This window comes from Meles meles, chromosome 3, assembly GCF_922984935.1.
Source record: "Meles meles chromosome 3, mMelMel3.1 paternal haplotype, whole genome shotgun sequence".
In the NCBI taxonomy this organism is placed as follows: Eukaryota; Metazoa; Chordata; class Mammalia; order Carnivora; family Mustelidae; genus Meles; species Meles meles.
Genome location: NC_060068.1, coordinates 88,799,243 through 88,822,724, shown reverse-complemented (window position 1 = coordinate 88,822,724; position 23,482 = coordinate 88,799,243). Strand labels below are relative to the sequence as shown.

Below are 23,482 nucleotides of genomic sequence, written 5' to 3'. Positions count from 1 at the left end.
CAGGAATGAAAGCTAAACCATGTATGTTTTAACATTGTTAAGAGTTTTAGTGTACTTTTTTTTGAGAGAGAACACACGTGCATGAAATGGAGGGGTGAGGGTAGAATCCCAAGCAGGCCCCATGCCTGACACAGGGCTCTGTCTCATGACCCTGAGATCATGACCAGAGCCAAAACCAACAGTTGGACGCTTAACCAACTGAGCCACCCAGGCACCCCTAGTTTTAGTGTACTTTTAAACAAAATGAATGAATGTAAAAAAAAGAGGAAGTACTAGGGAAAAATGGCATTGAAAATACATTGCAAATGGGATGCCTGGGTGGCTCAGTCGGTTAAGTGTCTGCCTTCAGCTCACGTCACTTGTAAAACTTTCTATTTTGAAAGCATATCAGTTTTTTGGTTTTTGTTTTTGTTTTGCCTTAAATGTTCATGTAACATTTAGTCTAAATCTTCTGTAGACAGTAATTTTGATTTACTGACCCTACATGAGGTGTTGGAAAAAGCCATCACTTGCTTTCATTGCCATAAAGAACTGTCTGACTTACTTGCAAACAATTCATTAACTTTCCTCGAGTCTTGGTTGGGATTAGTGCCTCTGCACCAACACACAAGTACTGTGGACATTACACAGAAAAAGCAGGATTTATGAGCTGTAAATAGAAAGCCTTTTGTTTCACAGCCCTTTCAATCTGATTCTGTAAAAGCAGTTCATCCTCTTCTAGATTCTAGGACCTCGAGGAAATACAGAGCAGATCCTAGGGCTTCTGTGGTCGCTTTTAAGTAAACAGTCCTCTAGTTACCTTTTTTTTTTTTTTTTTTTTATTTAAGAAAGTGAGAGGATAAGTGGAGGGACAGAGGCAGAGGGAGAATCAGACTCCCCGCTAAGCAGGGAGCCCAACCTTTGATTCGATCCTAGACCCGGGAATCATGACCTGAGCCAAAGGCCGATGCCCAACGAACTGAGCTACCCAGGTGCCCCCCTCTAGTCGCTTTAAGTTAGAAAATGACCTCTGGTTCAGTACTGCACATCTTACTCACTGTAATAACCATATACATAACACTTCATTTACAGGCAAAGTGTTTCCCCTCCCCGGCCTGGGTCTACTTCACATGGGCCAGTTGCACCAGAAGACAGAGGCATAACGCCTGCTCTTTTTCACCACAGTGCTTCTGTGCCTCTTCCGCCAGCAGGCTGCACAAGAGTCCTGGGAATCAGGGGTACAGGAAAGTTGATGACTTGGTACTATCTCAGTGGTTTTGCAGTGGTGCTCTTTGGAGGTACAGATTGTTTACAACTACTTGGGATCTCTCTTGGGGCTCTAAGGTCCTTCAGAAATGTCTCCCACCTCCACCCCTCTGGGAATTTCTCATCTATCCTCTGAGAAGAGTAACTTACTCTGGATGGACACTATGACTTTCCCTTTAGTCCCAGGTTCTTTGTAGTCCTCCTCTAGAGACTCTGTTACAGTCCTGTAACCTTCCAAGAGGCCTTTCTGGGCAGATAGCACTGTACTATCTTCTGAGCACATGTGCTCACCTTGGTCCACAGAAAACAACCCTCCACTCCACTGCCATCAGTACATTTACTTGCTAAACCACACAGGCCTCTATAGCCAGCAGGTCAGACACCAGCCTACTGAGGGCCGTCTATAAAGCTCTCTGAGTGGGCCAGAAAAGCCCTTTCTCTGTGGGCTTGAGAGGAGGGCAGGCCCCCTTCATTCCCTCACACATGGAAAAAGACGCTGTTAACTCCAATAGCTTTCTCCAAAAATCCTTTTACTGTCTATCAACCTCACTCTCTTCACAAGTCGCACAGTATGTTTTTAACTGCCGCCTTCTGCGACACTCCACTTTGGTACATAACATCTTGAGGGCTAAGACAAATCTGAAACTTAAAAAAAAAAAAAAAATCGATTTTCCCATCCTACTATACTATAATAGCATAACCTGAGGCCTGGAAATGGGTAACAATGCTAAAAATGTCACAAAACCTACAAAGAGACCAAAATTGCTTGCATGTAGATAAGAAGACCAATGTGATGTGGTGGGCTCAATCCTGAGACATGAGAAGAGTTACTGAATTATGTGCAAGCAGCCAAATAATTATCTCTCTGATAATTAAAAGCAAGTGGTGGCTTTCCCAACACCTCATTTAGAGTGAGTGATTAAAAAATTACCTACTGTCTACAAAGATCTCAACTACCAACTGTAAACAGCTAATTGCTACAGACCTAATAATTGTTTAAAAGACTTCTTTATCTCACTGAGAGTGAGCCATCTGTGCATTTCAATTCAATGATTCCATGGATGCATGACACATTTTTTTAAGAACCAAAGAGGAGTTCAGGTGGTACTGCTGCCTTCCAAGGGCATGGCATGTGGTGGAACAAATGGTTCTCAATCAGAAATAATCACTCAAGAAGGTTTGTATGCCTGGGTAACATCCCGAGCCACTAAATCAGAGTTTCCACAAACTGGACCAGAGCAGGTGTGTTTTTAAAAAGATCCATGAGTCATTTTGTTGTTTTGAAGGACAAAATACATACATCTGAGGATTCTACTAAAAGTTCAAAAAAACTCAGGATCGAAAGTAAGCAGACCATGAGAGGAGAGCTTAGGGTACCATGACAAACTACTCAGACTTCAATTATTAAAGATCTTCCTAGGGCCACTTTCATGGAAAAGAGTTGTTTTTAACCTTTTGTAGATTTGCAAACCCCTTTGCCAAGTGGATGAAAAATACAGTTCTCGGGGCGCCTGGGTGGCTCAGTGGGTTAAGCCGCTGCCTTCAGCTCAGGTCATGATCTTGGGGTCCCGGGATCGAGTTCCGCATTGGGCTCTCTGCTCAGCAGGGAGCCTACTTCCCTCTCTCTCTCTCTGCCTGCCTCTCTATCTACTTGTGATCTCTCTCTGTCAAATAAATAAATAAAATCTTTAAAAAAAAAATACAGTTCTCCATAGAAAAATGCATACGTGCACATGTATACAAAATTTTTTATACATTTTCAGGGAATCTGTGGGCTTCCTAAAGTCTCTCCATGACTTTTTCACAAAGAGATACATAAGTTAAAAACCTGAGCCAGAACATTGTATCCCCACTCTACCACCACCATCACCAAAAAAGCTCTGGTATTTATTTCTAAAAGTTTGGGAACCATAAAGCTCTATGGAAAACAGAGCCAGAGAGCAGAAAAGGAAATATACTCACCATACTAATGAAGGCTGGATTATTTATTAAGCTAGCCATGTCAAAGCTCAATCCAGTTCCTGTCTGTAAAACAATTATAGCTGAGAATTATTCCAACCACTATAATTTGATTATAACAAATTGAAAATGACAGAAAATATTTCCCTCATCTGCCATTAATAACTTACAGGACTAGATACCTCTCTTAACTTCTGTTCTGCTATTTTCAGATTTGACTTATAAGAATCATTCTCAGGGTCAAGATCTAATGCCTTTTGATAACTTGTAACTGCTTCTTCAAATTTATTTATGGCAGTGAGGGCCAATCTGAAAAGAAGAAAACATGAGAGTAGAAGATATATGATTAAAGAACATCAGGACATCACCAATAGTCAAACGTCTATCTCGGTATTCAGTTTGAATCCAGACTACGCTTACTGGATTCACTGTACTAGGATTCAGGCAAATATCACAAAAATTCCTTCTAATTCCAAGATTCTGTGAGTCTGGACTCACTCCTTTCTGCTTGCTGACAACTTTGGCCATCCTATAAGTCATGAATTTAATGCTAAGAAATGAAACTTACCTACCCTTCCAATTGTAAGCCTCATATGTGAAGTAATTGCCTTATGAATGATAATGATTTGCAAAGATGTGAGCTGACTAACAACCTGTGGCCACTATAACTCCATGATGCTAAAACCATTTTAGGACTCTGAATGTTCCGCTTTCTTCCATCTTCCTAACAAAGACACTGAGCCACAATAAATACCAATTTGCCATTAAAAAAATTTTTTAAATGGGCGATGGAGTATCAGTGGACTTGTAAAGAAGCCGTGTTAGCTGTGAAGTAGATAAAATTAGCATCTTTACAACCCAACACATTTTTATCTCAGGCACAGATCAAAAAGTTCATTATTTTGTTATTCTTTACCTAGTTAGAATTTATCAGAAAATTACTTAAGAACTGTATGATATTGGCATCTACGGGTAGATAATATTGAGGTTTGTTTATAGTATAGGCTTGTTTTTAACAAATTACTCCACTTCTTTCTTGGATGACTTACCGCCCGGATGTCCGATCATGACAGAACACAGTGTCTAACCACAGAAAAATTCTCAGAATCTAATTCATTTTCTTCTCGTCAATAATGAAAGATCTTTGTTCAGAGTCCTCAATGGATCAACAATCAATAGGTATTTAGTGAAAGCCTACTTCATACCAGATACTATTTTATAGTTCACAATGAGAAAGATGAAAGTCCTTGAGTTTAAGAAAATTCCATCCTTGCTGGAAAGATAAGTAATAAACACGCAAATAAAATCATAATATTAAGGAAAGGGGGAGCTGCTCAAAGACAGCCACAGTGAAAAGACCTGAGTGATGAGTAGAAGGCAATTACATGAAAAATCAAAGGAAGAGCATTCTGAACAGAAGACATGGTAAACACAATGGCCCTGAGAGTGATGTGTTTGGTATACTTAAGGAATGAGACAAAAGCTGATAAGGAGAGAGAGAAAATAAAGTGTGGAAAGATGTTGTCAGGGAATAATGAGATGCCAGATCATGTAAAACCATGGTTTGGAGTCTGGATTTTATTGTGGTTGCCATGGAGTGACAGATCTGATTTATGCATTAGAACACTCACTCTGGGGGCTCTGTGGTTAAACCTCTGACTCTTGATTTTGTCTCAGGTCATGATCTTAGGGTTGTGAGATTGGGCCCCATGTTAGGCTCTGTGCTGGGTGCAGAGCTTAAGATTCTCTCTCCCTCTGCCCCTTCTCCCTTCTCCTCTGCCTCTCTCTTCCCATCTCTTAAAAAAAAGAAGAAGACAAGAAAGAATAATCACTCTGACTTTTCTGAAGATGATCACCGTGGGTATGGGCAGAATGGCAGCAGGGAGACCAGTTATGAAGCTACAGTAGTAACCTAGGTAAGAGAGAGTAATTTGAACTAGGTTTAGAAACAAGATCGCATTCACTGCTTGAGTTCAAGATACATATGGAAACCAGAATTGACAGGACTTGCTGATAGATTAGTTGTGCCAGGCATAATAAGAATGAAGGATGACTCCTAGGCTTCTGACCTTTTGGTACTGGGAGGTGAATGATGGTACCATTTACTGAGATGGGAAAGATTTAAAAAGGGAACAAAAGTTCTTTGGGGGGCATATTAAGCTTTTTTTTTCCTTTTTTTTTTTTTTTAGATTAACATATAATGTATTATTTGCCCCAGGGGAAGCTTTAAATGCCTATCAAACATCAAACATGAAAAGCAGTTGAATATATGAGTATGGAGTTCAGACATATAACCTAAGAGCTGCATCTTCATATACAGTTGAAACTCGTTAGCAACAGGATAGTTATAATCTATAAGGAATTAACAACAATAAATTAGCAAATACTGAACAACTGCTCCTCGAGGGAATATAGGACTGTGTTCCTGTGAGCTTTTGATCACAACATTTTCATCAACAGATCAAAATATAATCTATATCATGTGTGTTTCTTTTTAAAGAAACCTTATTTAATATATATTATTAATTATATATAATATACATAATATATAAATTATATATTAATGATTCATTAGCCAATAGCCAACAGCACAACTCATTTCTGATCAAAAATTATGTTTTCTTCATAAGGCACACTGTAGCCTTCTTGTGATGAGGAACACTAGACAACACTCCTGTCTACATTTTGGGGGCCACTGCAAACAGGGAAATCAATCACAAAGGCATGCTAATGCAAAAAGGAAAAAAATACAGCCCTAGAAAGACTGAAAAAGACACTCGTTTACAGCATGAAAGCTAAAACAAAAAGGCAGAGCACCATCTCACCAGACCTCTGCTGACAGGTGACTCAAATTTTTTACCCTTCTGTGAATGACCACAAAAGCACAGTGATTACTGATTTGGGGATTCCAAAAAAATTTCAGCATGTATGCAAATTCCTAAATACAGAATCCATGAATAATGAGTACTGACTGTAGATGGAATTTAAAAGCATGGGACAGGATGCAATCACAAGAGAGAACAGAAAAATGGCAGCATCAGAGGAGAGAGCCCTGAAATCAACCATTATTTAGAGGTGTTAGAAGAGGAAGAACCAGCAAGGGAGACTGAGGAAGAGCATCCAGTGAAGTAGAAGGAGAACCAGGAAGTGTGATGTCACAGAAGTGGAGAGAATAAAGTATTGCAAAAATAAGTTAATTGTGCCAGGGCATCTGGGTAACTCAGTTGGAAGAGTATGTGACGTTGGGTAGTACGGAAATTACTTAAATAAATAAATAAACTTTAAAAGGAAAAAAAGTTAACCATGCCAAATACTAAAACATGGGGCAGGGTAAGGATACACATGTGAACACTGGCCCTGGCAAAATACAGTCAACTGGGGACTGTGAACAGGACTGTCAGTAGAGTGACAGAGATGAAGGCCCTATCAGAGTAAGTGGAGAGCAAATGAGACCTGAGGGAGATGAGACAGTAAACACAGGTAGCCAAGGGAGCCATTCAGAGAAAGAAGAGGTGGGAAATGGCCTCGCTGGGAAAAGGATCATTCCAATGGGTGATTTCCTATGACCTTTCTGCATGGAGTCACTGTCACTTTTAGAGGTAGGAAATCTTGTGTTGCAGAAGATGAAGGAGAGGATTCCAAGAATAAAGTCCTGGAGAAGGTACAAAGGGACGAGATGTAAGGCATGAGTGAAGGCAAGTCTGAGAAAAGAACCCTTCCATCTGAACAGGAACAAAAGGCAGTCTCTGAGGGTACAAAGGCAGGTGGATTGGTTGATTCAGAAGCAAGAAGAGGAGTTACTTTTCTTCTAAATGCATCTACTTTCTCAATTAAGTGCAAGGCAAGCACGAGCAGAGTCGCCATGGAGTGTGTGGTGGAAATCTGAAGAGAGAAGAGAAGGTGGGAAGAGCGTGGTTAGGTGAAAGCAGAAGGAAGTATAGTAGGATTGTCCGTCAAAATACTGAGTGCTCATTTGAGATTTGTGGCCCTAAATATGAAGTAAGTCTACTCAACACGGTTGTATGATTTTCCCCAACAACCAACCATGCATCATACATACATTCATCTTACATCCCAAGTCAAAGAAGTTGCAGTCATTTCCTCTCTCAATGGTATATTGATCTTCCTTGCAGTATTTAAGCAGGAAATTGAAAAACAAACCATTAAGACCAGCAAGTCTGATACTCCCTGGTACCACTTTGAACATTTTGCCTGAGCTTACCCCATTCTCCCATAGGCCTTGCTGTATTTTGAATCAATTGCTATTGCTTTCTCACAGTCCTTTATTGCATCCGTGTAGTGACCTAATTTACTCTGAGCAGCAGCCCTAAGAGAAAGAGAAGAGATTTTTATTAGAAGCAGACCACAAGACACTAATTTAGATTGTTAAGTACTATAAAACTACATTTTCTTTGTCCCAATTTGTGTATCACTGCCAGTAAGTATCTAAATCAAACTAAGATAACTCTATAATCAAACAAAAAGATAATTCAAAAGTAAAATACAGAGAAAATATGCAGACTGCCTTTCACTGTTTTGCTAGAGAGAAGACAAATAAGTGAATCACACAGTCTACCTACTTATTGCTTTTCTGATTTGCCCAAAACAAAAAATGAAAGCTCCAGGACATGTGGGATTACTAGGGAAGCATGCAGAAAAGAAAACATGCAGAAACAAGCATGCAGAAAGCATGCAGAAAAGAAACATACCCAGTGTTATGCTCTTAAATGATCACTTTACTAGTAGGGTTAAGATCATCATCGGGCAAGTCTAAGATGAAACTTTAACCTACCTGTGTACCTAAATCTGGCTGCAGTGAAGGATGGCAATGCATTCCATCCACTTATCACAGAATCTCAAAGCAATTAAGGACTATTGAATCTTTTCCAGTTACCTCTAATAGAACTCTCCTGGAATAACTTGATTCCAGGGGCTGATGGTATAATGAAGCTACTTCCTATTCCTTCACACAATCCTGATAGTAGATTAAGCCCTCTGCTTCCCTCCTGTCATGCTCACTTCAACCCTCAGAGCCATGCTAAACAAGCAGAATGATTATCCTAGATGCAAGCTCTTCAAACTAAAACATTCCACCATGTCTCCTGACCTCCATCCCACTCTCATTACTGCCCCATTCACTCTTCTGCAGACTAAATATTTCTACTTATTCATTCAACTAATATATCTATTGGATATCTATATCTATATATCTATTGAGGTCTAGCTAATGCACAGATCCTTTTCTAGGCATAATGGAGAGAGCAGTAATCAAAATAATATTCCTGGCCTCAACAGTGCTTAGGTTCCTGGGAGGGGTGTGTGGGGGGGGGCAGGGTGGGGGGTGGGTAATGGCAGACTATGAAGGAAAGGTGGTGGTCAGTCCAGTTTCTCTCAATTTTTCTTCATATAGGATGATTGGGACTCTCTTTTCAAATTAAGATTATAAAATTTAAAAAAAATAAACATATAGTCTCCTTTCTTTCAGTGAAAAAAAAATTTAAGTGTTAAGTCCAGAATTCAACAAACCTGATTTGGTAGTTCATATGAAAAAGAGTAATGGGTTTATTTGACTGAACATTCAACACAAACTAACCAGCATGAGAAGGATGGACATTAAAAATGACCATTAAGGGGCGCCTGGGTGGCTCAGTGGGTTAAGCCTCTGCCTTCAGCTCGAGTCATGATCCCAGGGTCCTGGGATCGAGCCCCGCATTGGGCGCTCTGCCCAGTGGGGAGCCTGCTTCCTCCTCTCCCTCTGCCTGCCTCTCTGCCTACTTGTGATCTCTGTCAAATGAATAAATAAAATCTGTTTTTAAAAATGACCATTAAAAGAAGGCATTTAGAATGCATCACTTCCAAATAATTAGAAAGAAAAAATGAAGTAAAAATAACTCAGTCAATACCACAGAAGGCAAAAAAAAAAAAGAGCATGGAAGGCAGAGGGAGCCAAAGAATATCATTGCAGAAAAACAATTCAAACATAAAAGCACCTACAAAGTAACCTAGATAAAAATCAGTTTCTCAAATTGTATACATCTCACCAGAACATAATCACATACAGGTTAAAGAAAGGGATAGAAAAAGAAAATCAGGACAATTGAAAACCAAGCAAAAATAGCTGATGTAGGAACACAAATATCAGACACGAAGCAAAAAGCATAGTTGAGGACAGAGTTATTATTACTGACCATCCTGTTTGTTTAATTTTATGGAAAATATTTACATGGTTTAGAAATCAAACATGAAAATTCTCACTTTCATAGAGGATGGGTGGGCATGGGGTAGATGGGATAAAAATGGGAATAAGACTTCAAAAAGGATGAAAAAGCAAACCTTGAAACTGAGTCAAACAGAAAAATGATGCTAACTATAGATCAAAAAGAAATCAAGTAACTTTCAGGTAGTATTCTGAGTATATATCTTAAATCAGATGGACTCTAAGGAGAAAAAAAACTGAAATTTACTTAGTAGGCTTGCTAGAGGTATAATATTAGTATTGTACTATCAACTGAAGAATATTGAAGGGTAGACCTAATGAGTAAATATACTGGTGCTGTTTGAAAGCAGGATTTTCACTGTGGAAGAAAAGAAATCCACATAAAATGGGGAAAGGTCAGGGAGATTTCTATGACAATGGGATGCAAATTGAATGTATAAACTAAAGATTCTTCAAAAGTTATATTTCCTAGCTCTGTTCACTGAAGAAGCAATAACACTTCAGTAGCAATGATCATGTCTTGTGACCAGATCTTGGTTTCTAAATACTATTTTCCACTAACAGGAATAGGGGCTACTTGTAGAAATAGCTGAGCTCAGGTCTAGGGCAAAGAATGTACAAAGCAAAGGTGGAATACCTTGTTGTCTCAGGAAGCAAGAAAATGTTCTAAACAAAGTTATAGAAAAGGACACCATAGCCAGTTTAAAGGGGCTCCCACTAGCCAAATATGGGATAAATTTAAGTGCCAAAAATAAAATTATGGCAATTATAACATATTTAGTAGTGATTTAAAAAATTATAACATATTTAGTAGTGATTTAAAAAACTCAAAAAAGTTGGGGTAGACGGAAGGAGGAGGAAAGTGGAAAAGAGAGGAGTAGAAAGCAAGCTCTTCTTTACAGAAATATGTGAGAAAATACATGTAAAAGAAATGATAAAATCAGATAATCACCATTTTGTAACCATCAATGTTTTAATGATTCAAAGAAAGATCATAAACAGATGGTAAAACATTGAGTAAAAGATTGCTGGGGAATGGGATATTCACATGACCTGACCCTACAGATAAGGTTTAATTATAATTACGAAAGGAATAATAGATATGATGGTCACCACCCTAAGATATCAAACTTAGAATCATCGCTAATGGACAGTTTGAAATTATGTGCCTCCTGCTATAACGTAATAAATGGCACACAAAATTATTTATGTGGGCTTCATATCACACTTTCACCTAAAATTATAATGAGGAAGCAATCACACAAAGCCAGATTATGGCACATGCTATAAAATCACTGGTCTGAACTCTTAAAAAATGTCTGTCATAAAAAAATAAAAATAAAGAACCAGTAATATATTCTAGATTAAGAGACAAAAGTAACATCTCAAAATGCAATACACAAACACTGACTGGCTTCTGGATCAGAGTTATTGAAGGTATTCTAGGGAGAAATGAAGAAATGTCAATATTAATACTAATTTTCCTAAGGTGAATGGCATGATAATTATGCAAAATATATTCTCATTCTTAGGAGATATAACTGAAGGATTTAGGACCAACAAGAAAACTTAATAGACATACTCACACACCCCCACAGAGACAGACAGAAAGAGAGAAAGAAAAGAGGAAGTAAACATGGCAAATGTTAGCTATTTTTGACTCTATAATAAGCATATAAAGATGTTCATGTATTACTCTTTCAGTAAGTTGAAATGCATTTTAAATAGCTTTGAATTTATTTTCCTAAATATATATTATATAATAAACTTACTATATTATTTATACCATATCTATGTATATATTTATAAAACATGCTGACATACAACTGTTTCAGTATTAGAAGTCTTTCAAGTGGAGGCAATTCTTCCTTCTAAAATTCACTATATCAATTCAACTCAAACTTTTGTTGAAAACTATAATATGCTAAACCCTGAAATCCAAGCCAAAGACACATAGATGAAGAGGCTATATCTCTGCCCTCCAATCTTTCACTAATAGAGAAAAACACATGTAAATAAATAATAGTATGATAAGTACAACAGTGGAATCAAAAGAAGTATCAACAAAGCATCAAAGGGAGAGGCAACATGAGAAAAGTATAGTTAACCCTGCAGGAGCTAATAGAACTTGTGATAAGTAAATTCTTTTTTTTGTGCAATCCAATACAGTAGCCCCTTGCCCACATATGGCTAACAGTGCTTGTAATATGCTAGGGCAACTGAGGGATGGAATTTTTTTATTTTATTAAGTTTAACTTACGTTTGACCAGCCACATGTGGCTAGGACCTACCGTCTGGACAGCACCATTCCACAGGACATGGTGGAGAAGTGTGCAGAGCATGGACAGGAGATTGAGAAGAAAAAAATTTAGAAAATCTTGCCAAAAGCAACACTAGCAGGGTCTTGAAGGATGGCTGGCAGCCGACCAGTTAAATAAGGCAGGAAGCATTCTAGGCAGCACACATAAAAGCATGGAGAGACGTCTCAACGTGTCAGCATGTCAGCAAATTTCACATTCCATGTGCAAAGAGTAGAAAGAAGAATGGAGTAGGAAGAACAGTGAAAATAATGAAATTTTAAAAAGGAAAATGATGGGATGCCTGGGTAGCTCAGTGCATTAAGCGTCTTCTTTGGCTCAGGTCATGATCCCAGGATCCTGTGATCACACCACACATCAGGATTCCTGCTCAGGGAGGAGCCTGCTTTTCCCCATCCTTTTGCCCTTCCCCCACTCGTGTCTTCTCTCTCTTTCTCTCTCTCTCTCTCAAATAAATAAGCCATTTTTAAAAATTAATGGCTAACAAAAGCAGCCAAATATTTTTTAAATGCATAGATTATAAAAGATCTTATGCATCATGCTGAGGAGTTTAAATATGATCATTAGGTATTTGGTTCTAGCAAGAAGAAAGCAAAAATTAGATTATTAATTTCACATTTTAGAAAGACCCTTTTGTCAGAAGATTGGAGTGGGGAGTGGACAGTGGAAGTCAAACCAAGTTACTGCAGCACCAGTTTAGCAAACTTAAGAACCTGGACTAAAGGAGTAGTGATAGAAATGGAGGAGAGAACAAATGAGCTGTTGGGAGATATACAGAAAAGATAAACTGAGCAGAAGACACCCTGATTCTCACTTCAGATACTGATAAAAAGAAAAGGAATCACGCCCAGAAAGAGGGGGCAGAAGGGAAGAGGATGACTATGTTTCAAATTTGATAGTTTTAGCTTTTTTTTTTTTAAGATTTTATGTATTTATTTGACAGAGAGAGAGATAGAGAGAGAGAGCACACAAGCAGGGGGAGCAGCAGGGAAAGGGAGAAGCAGTCTCCCCGCTGAGCAGGGAGCCTGATGCGCAGCTGGATCCCAGGACCCTAGGATCATGACCTGAGCCAACCTCAGACGCTTAGCTGACTGAGCCACCCAGGCACCAGATAGCTTTAGCTTTAGATCACAAACTGCAAGCTAGGATCTTTCAAAATAGAAAAGGCACCTGAACTTCTAAGGCCAGGAAAGGGAAGAGAATTGGGGCTATATTAAAATCTTCTGTGAGATGAAGCCAAACATGTCAGTGTCTGAACTGAATATCAATGTGGCCTCTCTCTCTGCCCCTGCTGTCTGGTTATCAGGGCGTAACTAATGAAATTCCAATAGAACAATACAGTCAGAGTCACCATGTTTTCTGACACCCTCGCCTTCTTTACCTTGTTAGAACAAGAGCATGAATATAACCTGTGTTTTATTTTTATAGAACGCAAGGCAGAAAGAAAAATCACGGATAACTTACATCTCCCATACCATAGGTCATGCATAAATAAGTTAGAGCAAAAACCTATTTCTGTAACTGGTAATTACACTGTTTTTGAAAGAAACAAATATTGAAAGCCTAGAACTATGATAGGTGCTTTACATATATTATCACTCCTCACAATTACCCTATGACCTGGTTAGTATTATCTCTATTTTACAGGTGAAGAAACTGAAGCTTGAAAGGTTAAGCTGCCCAAGATCACGGAGCTAATACACAGCTGACCTGAGATTCAACTCCAAATTCCACGAACCAAGTTCAAATCCAAGTGAGCCTAACAATTACATGCTGCTTATGGAGGTGGAGGAAAACAGGGAAAAACAGTGTGGTCTCTGTTTCAGTCTTTCTCAGAGCTCACATTGTTACTAGCATCCCTAATCTTGCCTTTTAAACTATGTTCTCCAACTTAAATACCTTCCCCCATCCTCCATCTAAGTTCTACCTGTCCATCAAATCTAGATCCATCTCCAATTCCCCATCACCTGAGAGGCCTCTGGACAAATTCTCTCCATCATGCTCTGACTCTCTCCTATACACCTTTAATTCCATTTATTGTCTCAGTCATTCAACCATCCATCCACTCCAGAAATACGAGACGGTTACGGGTAAAGTAACGTACTCGCAACGAGGTTGTACGAAAGAGTTTAGGGATAGAAGACACAGAAAGTTAGCTAGCTTAATATAAAATATCATTTCATATTATAAAGTATTTGGAAGTGTTTTAGACCTGTACTCAGTCATTTGTTGTTTTATGTATACAAGTGTTCAAGTGACTGTCGTCACTTCAATATCAATGGAAATTTCTTACAGTTCTTCTATAGTCCTCCATGCATCCAACAAAAATTGGCTGAAGTATGAGGAATCATGCTAGATACTATAAGAGATACAAAAATATACAAGCTTCAATCTCTGCCTTTCTCCTGAATAAAACAAGTGTGAAAATAAAATAAGGCACAACATATGATAAACTGACATAAATGTTATATATCATGATCAGTGAGTGAGAAAAAAAGCAAAAATAAATAATGGGTTTTCAAGAAGGGACTCAGGTTTTCCTGGTACCTAAGTTGAACCTAAAGCATCCTTAGGATCCTAAAAGCTAAAACAGAAGATAAACTAGACGAGAAAGGCTCATGGTTAAGAAATATGCCAAGTGATTATTTTCTAACATATAAGAAAGTCACTTATATAAAAAGAAAACTGCAGTTCATGTTAGCAAGTTTAATATATGAACAATATTTTCATTAGGAATAAAACTGTGAAAATGAATATCCAAAGAAATATTTAGATCTACTATTCCGGGCTTCTAATTCTTGGCAGCCAGCTGGCTAAGAAAAACACAAGGGGTAGCTGGCAAAACTATTGAGATATCTACAACTTTACTAGGGTCTAAAATTTTTTTTAACCTTTTGTCAATATTTGTATTAAATATACAAATAAAGTTTTCTAATTATTTAATACTAAATTACTTGCTCTATTACTGAACTCCTCAGGAAAAAAAGATACTATTTAAATGAAAAAGATGAGCATGAGTATTGATTTCAACTTAATGACAGCTAAATGAAAAGCAAGCACAAGAATCTCTTTTAATCCAGTACTAGTAAACATAAAACTATTCATGAACCCTAATCTCATCTGAAGTAAATTATTTATTTGGGCTCCAATTTACCATATTCATACTTAAAAGTGTATGGCTTACTGTGGTCTATAAACAAGCAATTTTCTGATAACATCTATATCTGGTCATAACATTTAGTGACACTATTAAATTTTTTTTCAAATATTTCATATGCTAAATTAAAAATTTTCATGTTAAATTAAAACATAAATTAAATTAAAACATATATCTCTGTCATCTGATGACAGAGAATAAAACACACAGCTTGCAGAGTTCATTTTGCACAAAGTATATGGATTTTTAATTTTTCTGGGCTAGATTATTAGGACACATTAATAAAGGGATTTTTTGGTAAAGGAAATGTAGATTTCTAGTATGGACAACTGACTTCCTTTTGGATCCATAAGGATCTTCCACAAATAATAACTACAAATTCTGGACAAAATACAAAACAAACAAAAAACCAAAAGAACCCAGGTGACCATAAATAGGAAAACGTCTTGGTGAACTGTGTACATGCCAACAGTAGAGGATGCCTGAGCAATTAAAAACAAGAACCACTGAGACAAGCAAGAACACAGTGAATCTCAAAACCATCAACCTAAGCAAAAACAGTCACACACCTAAAAGTATATATGGTACAATTCCTTTTATGCGGAACTCTCAAAGAAACAAATCTAATCTGTAGTAGGTAAATAAAACAAAACAGAACAGTGGCTGCCTCTGGTGTTTTAGGCAACTGACTCTGAAGGGGCATGCATAATTTTCAGTAGCTTGATAGGGGGTTTTGTGTTACACAACTGTATGCATTTGTCAAAACTCAGGCAAAGTGCAGTTAAGATTTGTGTACATTATGACTTGTATATTTTACCTTAAAGGAAAAAAATGCAAAATATAGAACTCTATTAATGACATGCATGATAAAGTATTTAGGGGGACAGTGTATTGATGGGTGCAATTTACCTTGAAATGCATCAAAAATAAGACAGACTAATGAACAGAGGGGTACAAACAGGTGAATAAACATGTGACACAGCAAATGTAGTAAAATATTAAAGGCAAAATCTTGGTGTGGCTGGATATAAAAGTATTTACTGTAAACTTCTTTCAAATTCAATGTCTTTCATAAAAATTTAAGAGGACATTCCCCCTACCCAAAAAAAGAAGATAAATGACATAGATTCATTCAAAGCAACTCCTGTCTAACATCATTTCCTTTCTTATTTTAACAGGCCTACTACCAGACGAGTAAATCAGAGAAAGACAACTGACAACATATTTGGACCCCAATAAATTTGAGTCTTTCTTCATATTCTGATCAAAGCAAAAAACTCAGATTGCATAAATAATAATGATAATATTAAGTATAACAGAATTGATATAATAAATAATATTTAGTTAATATAGTATGTAATTAATATATAATTATAACGTACAATTATATAGTATTATTACACAATAATAATACTGTTGTATACAACCCTCTTTACTAGACAGCTTCCTAGTACTTCATATGTATTAACTATTTAATCTCTACAAAAGTCCTATGGGGTAGATACTATTATCCATATTTTGCTAATGGGGAAACTAAGGCATGCATATGTTAGGTAATTTGCTCAAGGTCACCTACTTAGTAAGTGTCAGAGCCAGAAATCAGAATTCAAAAGAGTCTGGGTCAGAACCCCTGTTCTTAACCACTTCCCTGTGATTTCTCTCTTAGTTGACTTCGTAACTGACATAATATAATATATGGCATTCTTAAGTTTACGGATGACATGAAACTAGGAGCAAGAGCAAATATGTTACTTTACAAATTATCCAAAAAGACTAAGGGTCATACACATAAGAGACTATAACAAGATAAAAGTCTATAGGGATAAAATAAAAGATTCTGCATTTGAGTACAGAAAACCAACTATACCTCCAGTGATAGCACTGGTACACAGCAGGTGTTTGGCAAGAATTTGTCAAATGAAAACATGATGGAATGACAAAATAAAGAGAATGTGTGAAACAGAGATGCTTTAATAAGCCAAAAGCAAAATGCGAATTTAATAAATAATGCTACAAAATGCAAATACATAACTATGTTATGAGAACCCTACGAGACTGTTGTGGTTAGGCAAATTCCAGAAATTCCATGTAAATTCCTGGGAACTACACATATAAGTAAACTAGAACAAATTTAGAGCAAAAGTACAGAACATAGAAGTGTATTATCTGAGGTATAACTGAAGAAGCTGCGAACATATAATGTGGAGAAAAGAACTCAAGTGGATAGGGTAACAAACTTCAAAGTGTAAGGTACTATTATGAAAAAGAAGAATCATTCTGTAATTGCCCTCAAGAATAAAAATAAGAACTGTCAACTGAGATTAGCTACAGGGGTTTTGGGAAAACAAATTCAGTGTCAACACAAGGAAGACTTTTCTAAAGAAAAGGTGGGGGAGAGGGTGGCTGGGTCATGGACATTGGGGAGGGTATGTGCGGATGGTGAGTGCTATGAATTGTCTAAGACTGATGATTCACAGACCTGTACCAAGGGGTACAAGTAATACATTATACATAAATACAAAATAATTTTTAAAAAAAGAAAAGGCGAGGGAGAAGGGAATGACCTCACAAGGGTATGAATACCTTAAACATGATATGGTAACTCAATGAAAGATAATCTCTCCCAAATCTAAGAACTTACTATATAAGGTAATTTTTATATTCTGTCATGAAAAGTTCCAGATAACAGTCACCAAAACACACTTGCAATGAGAAAATTTAAATGTGAAGGAAAAGGGCCACCTGGGTGGCTCAGTCATTGGGTGTCTGCCTTCAAGTCAGGTGATGGTCCCAGGGTCCTGGGATAGAGCCCTACATCGGGCTCCCTGCTCAGCAGGAAGCCGGCTTCTCCCTCTCCCACTCCCCCTGCTTGTGTTCCCTCTCTCACCATCTCTCCCTCCCTCTCTCTCTCTCTGTCAAATAAATAAATAAAATCTTCTAAATAAATAAATAAATGTGGTGCTCGCTTCGGCAGCACATATAATAAATAAATGTGAAGGAAAAATAAAAGTTATTTGTCAAATCCACAAATGGGGAGAGCTTTAAGATTAAAAGCATCAAAAGAATATTCAAAAGAAAGGAAAAACAAACTTGCCTACACCAATACTTAAAAGTCTTACATATAAAAACGTTAAAAGGCAAACAATAAGCTGTGCAATTATATCTTTAATATACAGCTATGCCATACAGGACAGCAGCCAACACTACATGTGGCTATTGCAATTCAATTAATTTAAATTACTCTTCAATCGATTAAACACTAAAAATCTACTTTCTCAATTGCATTAGCTACACTGCAAGTGGTCAAAAGCCACTCTGGCTAGTGGTTACTGTATTGAAGAAGGCAGAAACAGAAAATTTCTATCACTGCAGAAGTACTATTGGAACTTTAACATATAAAACAGATTAATTTAGCTCAGGGAATTCGCTACATAGTTAATAGAAGAGCTGAGATGTCATTAGGCATCATTGTGCAGCAACCCAGAGATGAGGAACAACAGGAAGCCATTACCATCTCTAAGACAGAGAACAAAGTGCAGAGTCCAAAACCCAACATCACCTGGCAAAAGCTGGACCCACAGCAGGTGTGTTGGGAGGGGTCTGGAGAGAAGAATGGGAAGGAGCACTACTGGGTATTTACCCTAAAGATACAAACGTAGTGATCCAAAGGGGCATGTACACCCGAATGTTTATAGCAGCAATGTCTACAATAGCCAAACTATGGAAAGAACCTAGATGTCCATCAACAGATGAATGGATAAAGAAGATGTGGTCTATATACATAATGGAATACTATGCAGCCATCAAAAGAAATGAAATCTTGCCATTTGCGACGACGTGGATGGAATTAGAGGGTATCATACTTAGTGAAATAAGTCAATCAGAGAAAGACAATTATCATTTGATCTCCCTGATATGAGGACGTGGAGATGCAACATGGGGGGTTAGGGGCAGAGGAGAAGAATAAATGAAACAAGATGGGATTGGGAGGGAGACAAACCATAAGTGACTTTTAATCTCACAAAACAAACTGAGGGTTGCTGGGGGAAGGGGGGTTGGGAGAGGGGGAGGGGGGTTATGGACATTGGGAGGGTAAGTGCTATGGAGAGTGCTGTGAAGTGTGTAAACCTGGCAATTCACAGACCTGTACCCCTGGGGATAAAAATACACTATATGGTTATAAAAAAATAAGAAATAAAGAATGGGAAGTAGCCCCTGCTGGACAAACACCCTGTTGTAAAAAGAGGGGAAGGAACACCCCAACTTCTCTCCTCCTCTGCCCTCCAATCTCCTGCCAGTACCTTCTGTGGCTGAACCCAGACAACACTCAGGTGACAAAGGAGCCTGGGAAATGCAACCTATAAAGGCCAGACCCTCTGTCAAAAAAGGCCGAACAGGGAAAAGAGAACTATGAGGTCAAATAGGCTAAATAAAGCCTGGCACAGGTACAAAAATAATTTAAAGAAAAAAAACCCACAAATGCCCAACATCTGAAAAATGTCCAACCTCACCAGTAAGTAAATATAAATTCGAACAATTACTATTAAAATATTAAATTAACAATAATATTAAATTAACAATAAAAATAATAAATTATAATTTATATTTATATATTATATACATAAATATATAATATATAATTATAATAAATTAATAAAATAATATTAAATTAACAATAATAAATGATAACTCAGGTACTTAGTGCTGAAAAGGATATGGCAAAAACAGATACACTCAAACTCCTAGGGAAGGAAATCAGTTCGCAAAATTTTTCAAAGTAATTTGAACAAATTCGCAATTAGCATCAACAATATTTTTTTAACCTATTCCTGTTAAACCAAATGAAAGCAGATCCAAGGATAAAATCCAAAGTCCAGAAAATCTAAATTTCAGAAAACAATTTGAGCAATAAAGTTGTTCACTACAGCTTCATCACATTGAAAAAAAACGAACAACCTCAAAGTTGTCCAGTAGGTCAGTAGTTATGTAAAATTAAGGTACATTAAAAAAATAAAAATAAAATAAAATAACTTAAGGTACACTTATCCATTTATTAAAAAAAATAATAATAATGAGTGCTTTTTCCCAGTCACAATGATAGGTACTGGAAATATGAAAAAATGAAGAGGTAAAAATAGACTTATTTATATCCATTTAAATAGTGTTTATGAAGAGTTTCAATAAATTAAGGACATGTTTATGACATGGTTACTGAATACCAATGAATCAGAAATTGATTATACTCACATTAAACAAAATATGCCAAAAGGTGAGTAATAGTGATTAGCTCTAAGCGGTAATTTTATGAGGTTTTATTTTTCCTTCTTTATACATTTCTGAACTTTCAAAATTTTCAAAATGAACTTTACAGTTCTCCTTCAGAGTTATTAATGTAAATGACAGTTTAAGAACTTCAAGCCTGCCACAATAGTGCTAGTTTACCTGTTGCAATAATAAACCGCATTATTTGGATCCAGGTCTATTGCCTGTGTGTAACAATCCACGGCGGCAGAATAATTTTCCTCTTTCATGTGGTTATTGCCTGAAATAATCAATATGTACAGTAACTACAATATACACAGAAAACAGAAAGTCTGAAAGATAAATCTGAATCACAGAAACTACAATAATATGAAGGTCAACAAGATGATTTTTCTTTTTTTTATTTTTTAAGTAAACTCTACACACGATGTGGGCCTTGAAAACTCAGGCTCCCAAGATCAAGAGCCACATGTTTGGGGCACCTGGGTGACTCAGTGCTTTAAGCCTCTGCCTTCGGCCTAGGTCATGATCTCAGGTTCCTGGGATTGAGCTCAATCCCTGCTGAGCAGGGAGCCAGCTTCCCATTCTCTCTGCCTGCCTCTCCACCTACTTGTGATCTCGATCTCTCTCTCTTGATCAAATAAATAAATGAAATTTTTAAAAAAAAGTTGTACGTTCTACCAACTGAGCCAAGAGATGCCCCCTCAACATGTTTTTTCAATGGCACTAAGAGGTAAAAGTTATATTGTACTATACAGTTCATACTTCTCAGTCATAAGTGTGTTTGAATGATTGTAACAATGCAAAGTCGTAAAACAATTAATGTTTACAGACCTTATGAAATCTAGGCTTCAGTGAGTTAATGCAATAATTATGAATATCTGGTGAAATCTAATCTCTTCTTACCTTCTTTATCTTCATCTCTCTCTTCTTTTTAGACCTGCCCACCCCATTCCAGATACAACACCCTTCTCAATCATCATCTCAATCTGGATCCCTCTTCCAGTCCTCCCTGTCAAAACACACACCTGCTAAACAGTCAAGCCCTCAGAACTCTGCTGTGTGGGTAAACTGGTAAAATTAATCATGTTAATATGTTATTGGCAGATAATATTTTTATGCACTACCCCTTCCAAAGATAGATTTTGAAAGGGGATCGGTGGACATGAATTTCTACAAAGACAGAATTTCAGGTACGAGGGCTACCCCACAGGGTACTAATTTTCAAGAAGGGCCTCTGCAGATACATCTGGAAATAATTTAGCTGGGATAACAACTAGCCAGTAAAATAAGGGATTTCCTGTGGCTATCTTCTGTATTCCCTGAAATGGAATGTGTCCTGCTCACTGATTAATAACCACTATTCAAAATCTAAATTTTAAAACACTGGTTAAGAGGAAAGATTTACATCACAAAGGTCTGTACTATTCCTTCCAAATTCCAATAAACCAGAAGTTCTCCTATTAGCTTGGTCTTTTAACAGATCATTAGCTACTCATAGGAGGAGGACAGTACAACTTTACAAGGAACAGAACAGGAAGATTAAAGGAAACACAGGTAAACCAAAGCATCTAAAATCATGCAAAAGTGGGGCATCTGGAAGGCTGAGTCTGTTAAGTCTGACTCTTGATTTTGGCTCAGGTCACTATCTCAGGCTGAGATGGAGATTGAAATCGAGCCCCTGCATCAGGCTCAATGCCTAAAATTCTCTCTCTGCCCCTCCCCACATCTCAAATAAATAAATAAATAAAATCATGTGAAAAGTTACTGCACATTAAGGATCAGAAATGCATGGGATGCCTGGGTGGCTCAGTGGGTTACACCTCTGCCTTCGGCTCGGGTCATGATCTCAGGGTTCTAGGATCGAGTCCCGCATCGGGCTCTCTGCTCAGTGGGGAGCCAGCTTCCCCTCTCGCTCTGCCTGTCTCTCTGTCTACTTGTGATCTCTCTCTCTATGGGGCTCTGCACTGAGCATGGAGACTGCTTAGAATTTTCTCTCTCACTCTCCCTCTGCCCAAACTCACGCCTACACAGACACACATGCACTCTCTTAAAACAAACACAAACAAAAACAGTGATTCCACTAATAGCTACATGGTTTCTTTCTAGGGTAATAAAAATGTTCTATAATTGTGGTCATGGTTGCACAGCTCCACGAATATACTATAAAACCACTGAATCTGTACACTTTATTTATTTATTTTAAAGATTTTATTTATTTATTTGAGAGAGACAGTGAGAGAGAGCATGAGCTAGGAGAAGGTGAGAGGGAGAAGCAGACTCCCCGTGGAGTTGGGAGTCAGATGCGGGACTCTATCCCAGGACTCCGGGATCATGACCTGAGCTCAAGGCAGTCGCTTAACCAACTGAGCCACCCAGGTGCCCAAATCTGTACACTTTAAAGGAGTAAATTATATGGTATAAAAATTATAGCTCAATAAAGCTGGTGGGGTTTTGGTTTTTTTTTTAGATTTATTTATTTTAAATAAAGAAAGAGCACGTGGGAGGAGGGACACACAGAGGGAGAGAGAATCTCAAGCAGACTCCCCCACTGAGAGCAGAGCTAAGGCAGGGCTTGATCCCAAGACGCTGAGATCATGACCTGAGCCGAAACAAAGATTCAGATGCTCAACCAACTCTGCCACCAAGGCAACCCTCAATAAAGCTGTTTTAAAAAAAAAATTAATTTAGATCCCCACCCCCCAAAAGTAGCAACTATAAAACCTCTAAGGAAGCTAAGAGGATTACATAGTTTTTATGACAGAGCAAGATAATATTAACTACATGAGCCTAGGTACTTAAATAGGTTTGTTTCTCTTGTGCAAAGGAATTTTCTGGTTTATGTGGATTTTCTTTTTGCTCTTGGGCCTTTTTATCTTGGGTTCTTAGGGAGTCCTCTGGTGCCACAGTGACCCCAAAAGTTAAAACCAGAAATAGACATGACTACTTAACTCATGCTCTAAAGTCCACTGTGCTTATTTTTTTTTTTAAGACTTTATTTATTTGATGGAGAGAGAGATCACAAGTAGCCAAAGAGGCAGGCAGAGAGAGAGAAGGAAGCAGGTTCCCCACTGAGCAGAGAGCCGCATGCGGGACTCGATCCCAGGACCCTAAGATCATGACCTGAGCCGAAGGCAGAGGCTTAACCCACTGAGCCACCCAGGTGCCCTCACTGTGCTTATTTCTTACCACACTATCTCAGGTCATGGTCTCAGGGTCCTGGATCGAGCCCCGCATCGGGCTCTCTGCTCAGCGGGGAGCCTGCTTCCCTCTCTCTCTGTCTCTGCCTGCCTCTCTGCCTACTTATGACCTCCGTCTGTCAAA

At 37.9% G+C, this 23,482-nt stretch overlaps 1 protein-coding gene across 2 annotated transcripts in view; it reads right to left on the bottom strand.

The window, feature by feature from the left end:
- The window catches only part of SGTB (small glutamine rich tetratricopeptide repeat co-chaperone beta), a 41,204-nt gene that overhangs the window by 1,683 nt on the left and 16,039 nt on the right, over nt 1-23,482 (bottom strand). The window contains exons 5-8 of one of the 2 annotated variants that reach the window (XM_045998873.1): nt 20,339-20,438; nt 7,427-7,531; nt 3,387-3,513; nt 3,208-3,270 (exon numbers count right to left, since the gene is read on the bottom strand). In XM_045998873.1, the coding sequence (XP_045854829.1) occupies nt 3,208-3,270; nt 3,387-3,513; nt 7,427-7,531; nt 20,339-20,438 (395 nt within the window). Of the gene's footprint in view, nt 1-3,207; nt 3,271-3,374; nt 3,514-7,426; nt 7,532-20,338; nt 20,439-23,482 lie in introns of both variants that reach the window. The other variant, XM_045998872.1, reaches the window with a different exon arrangement.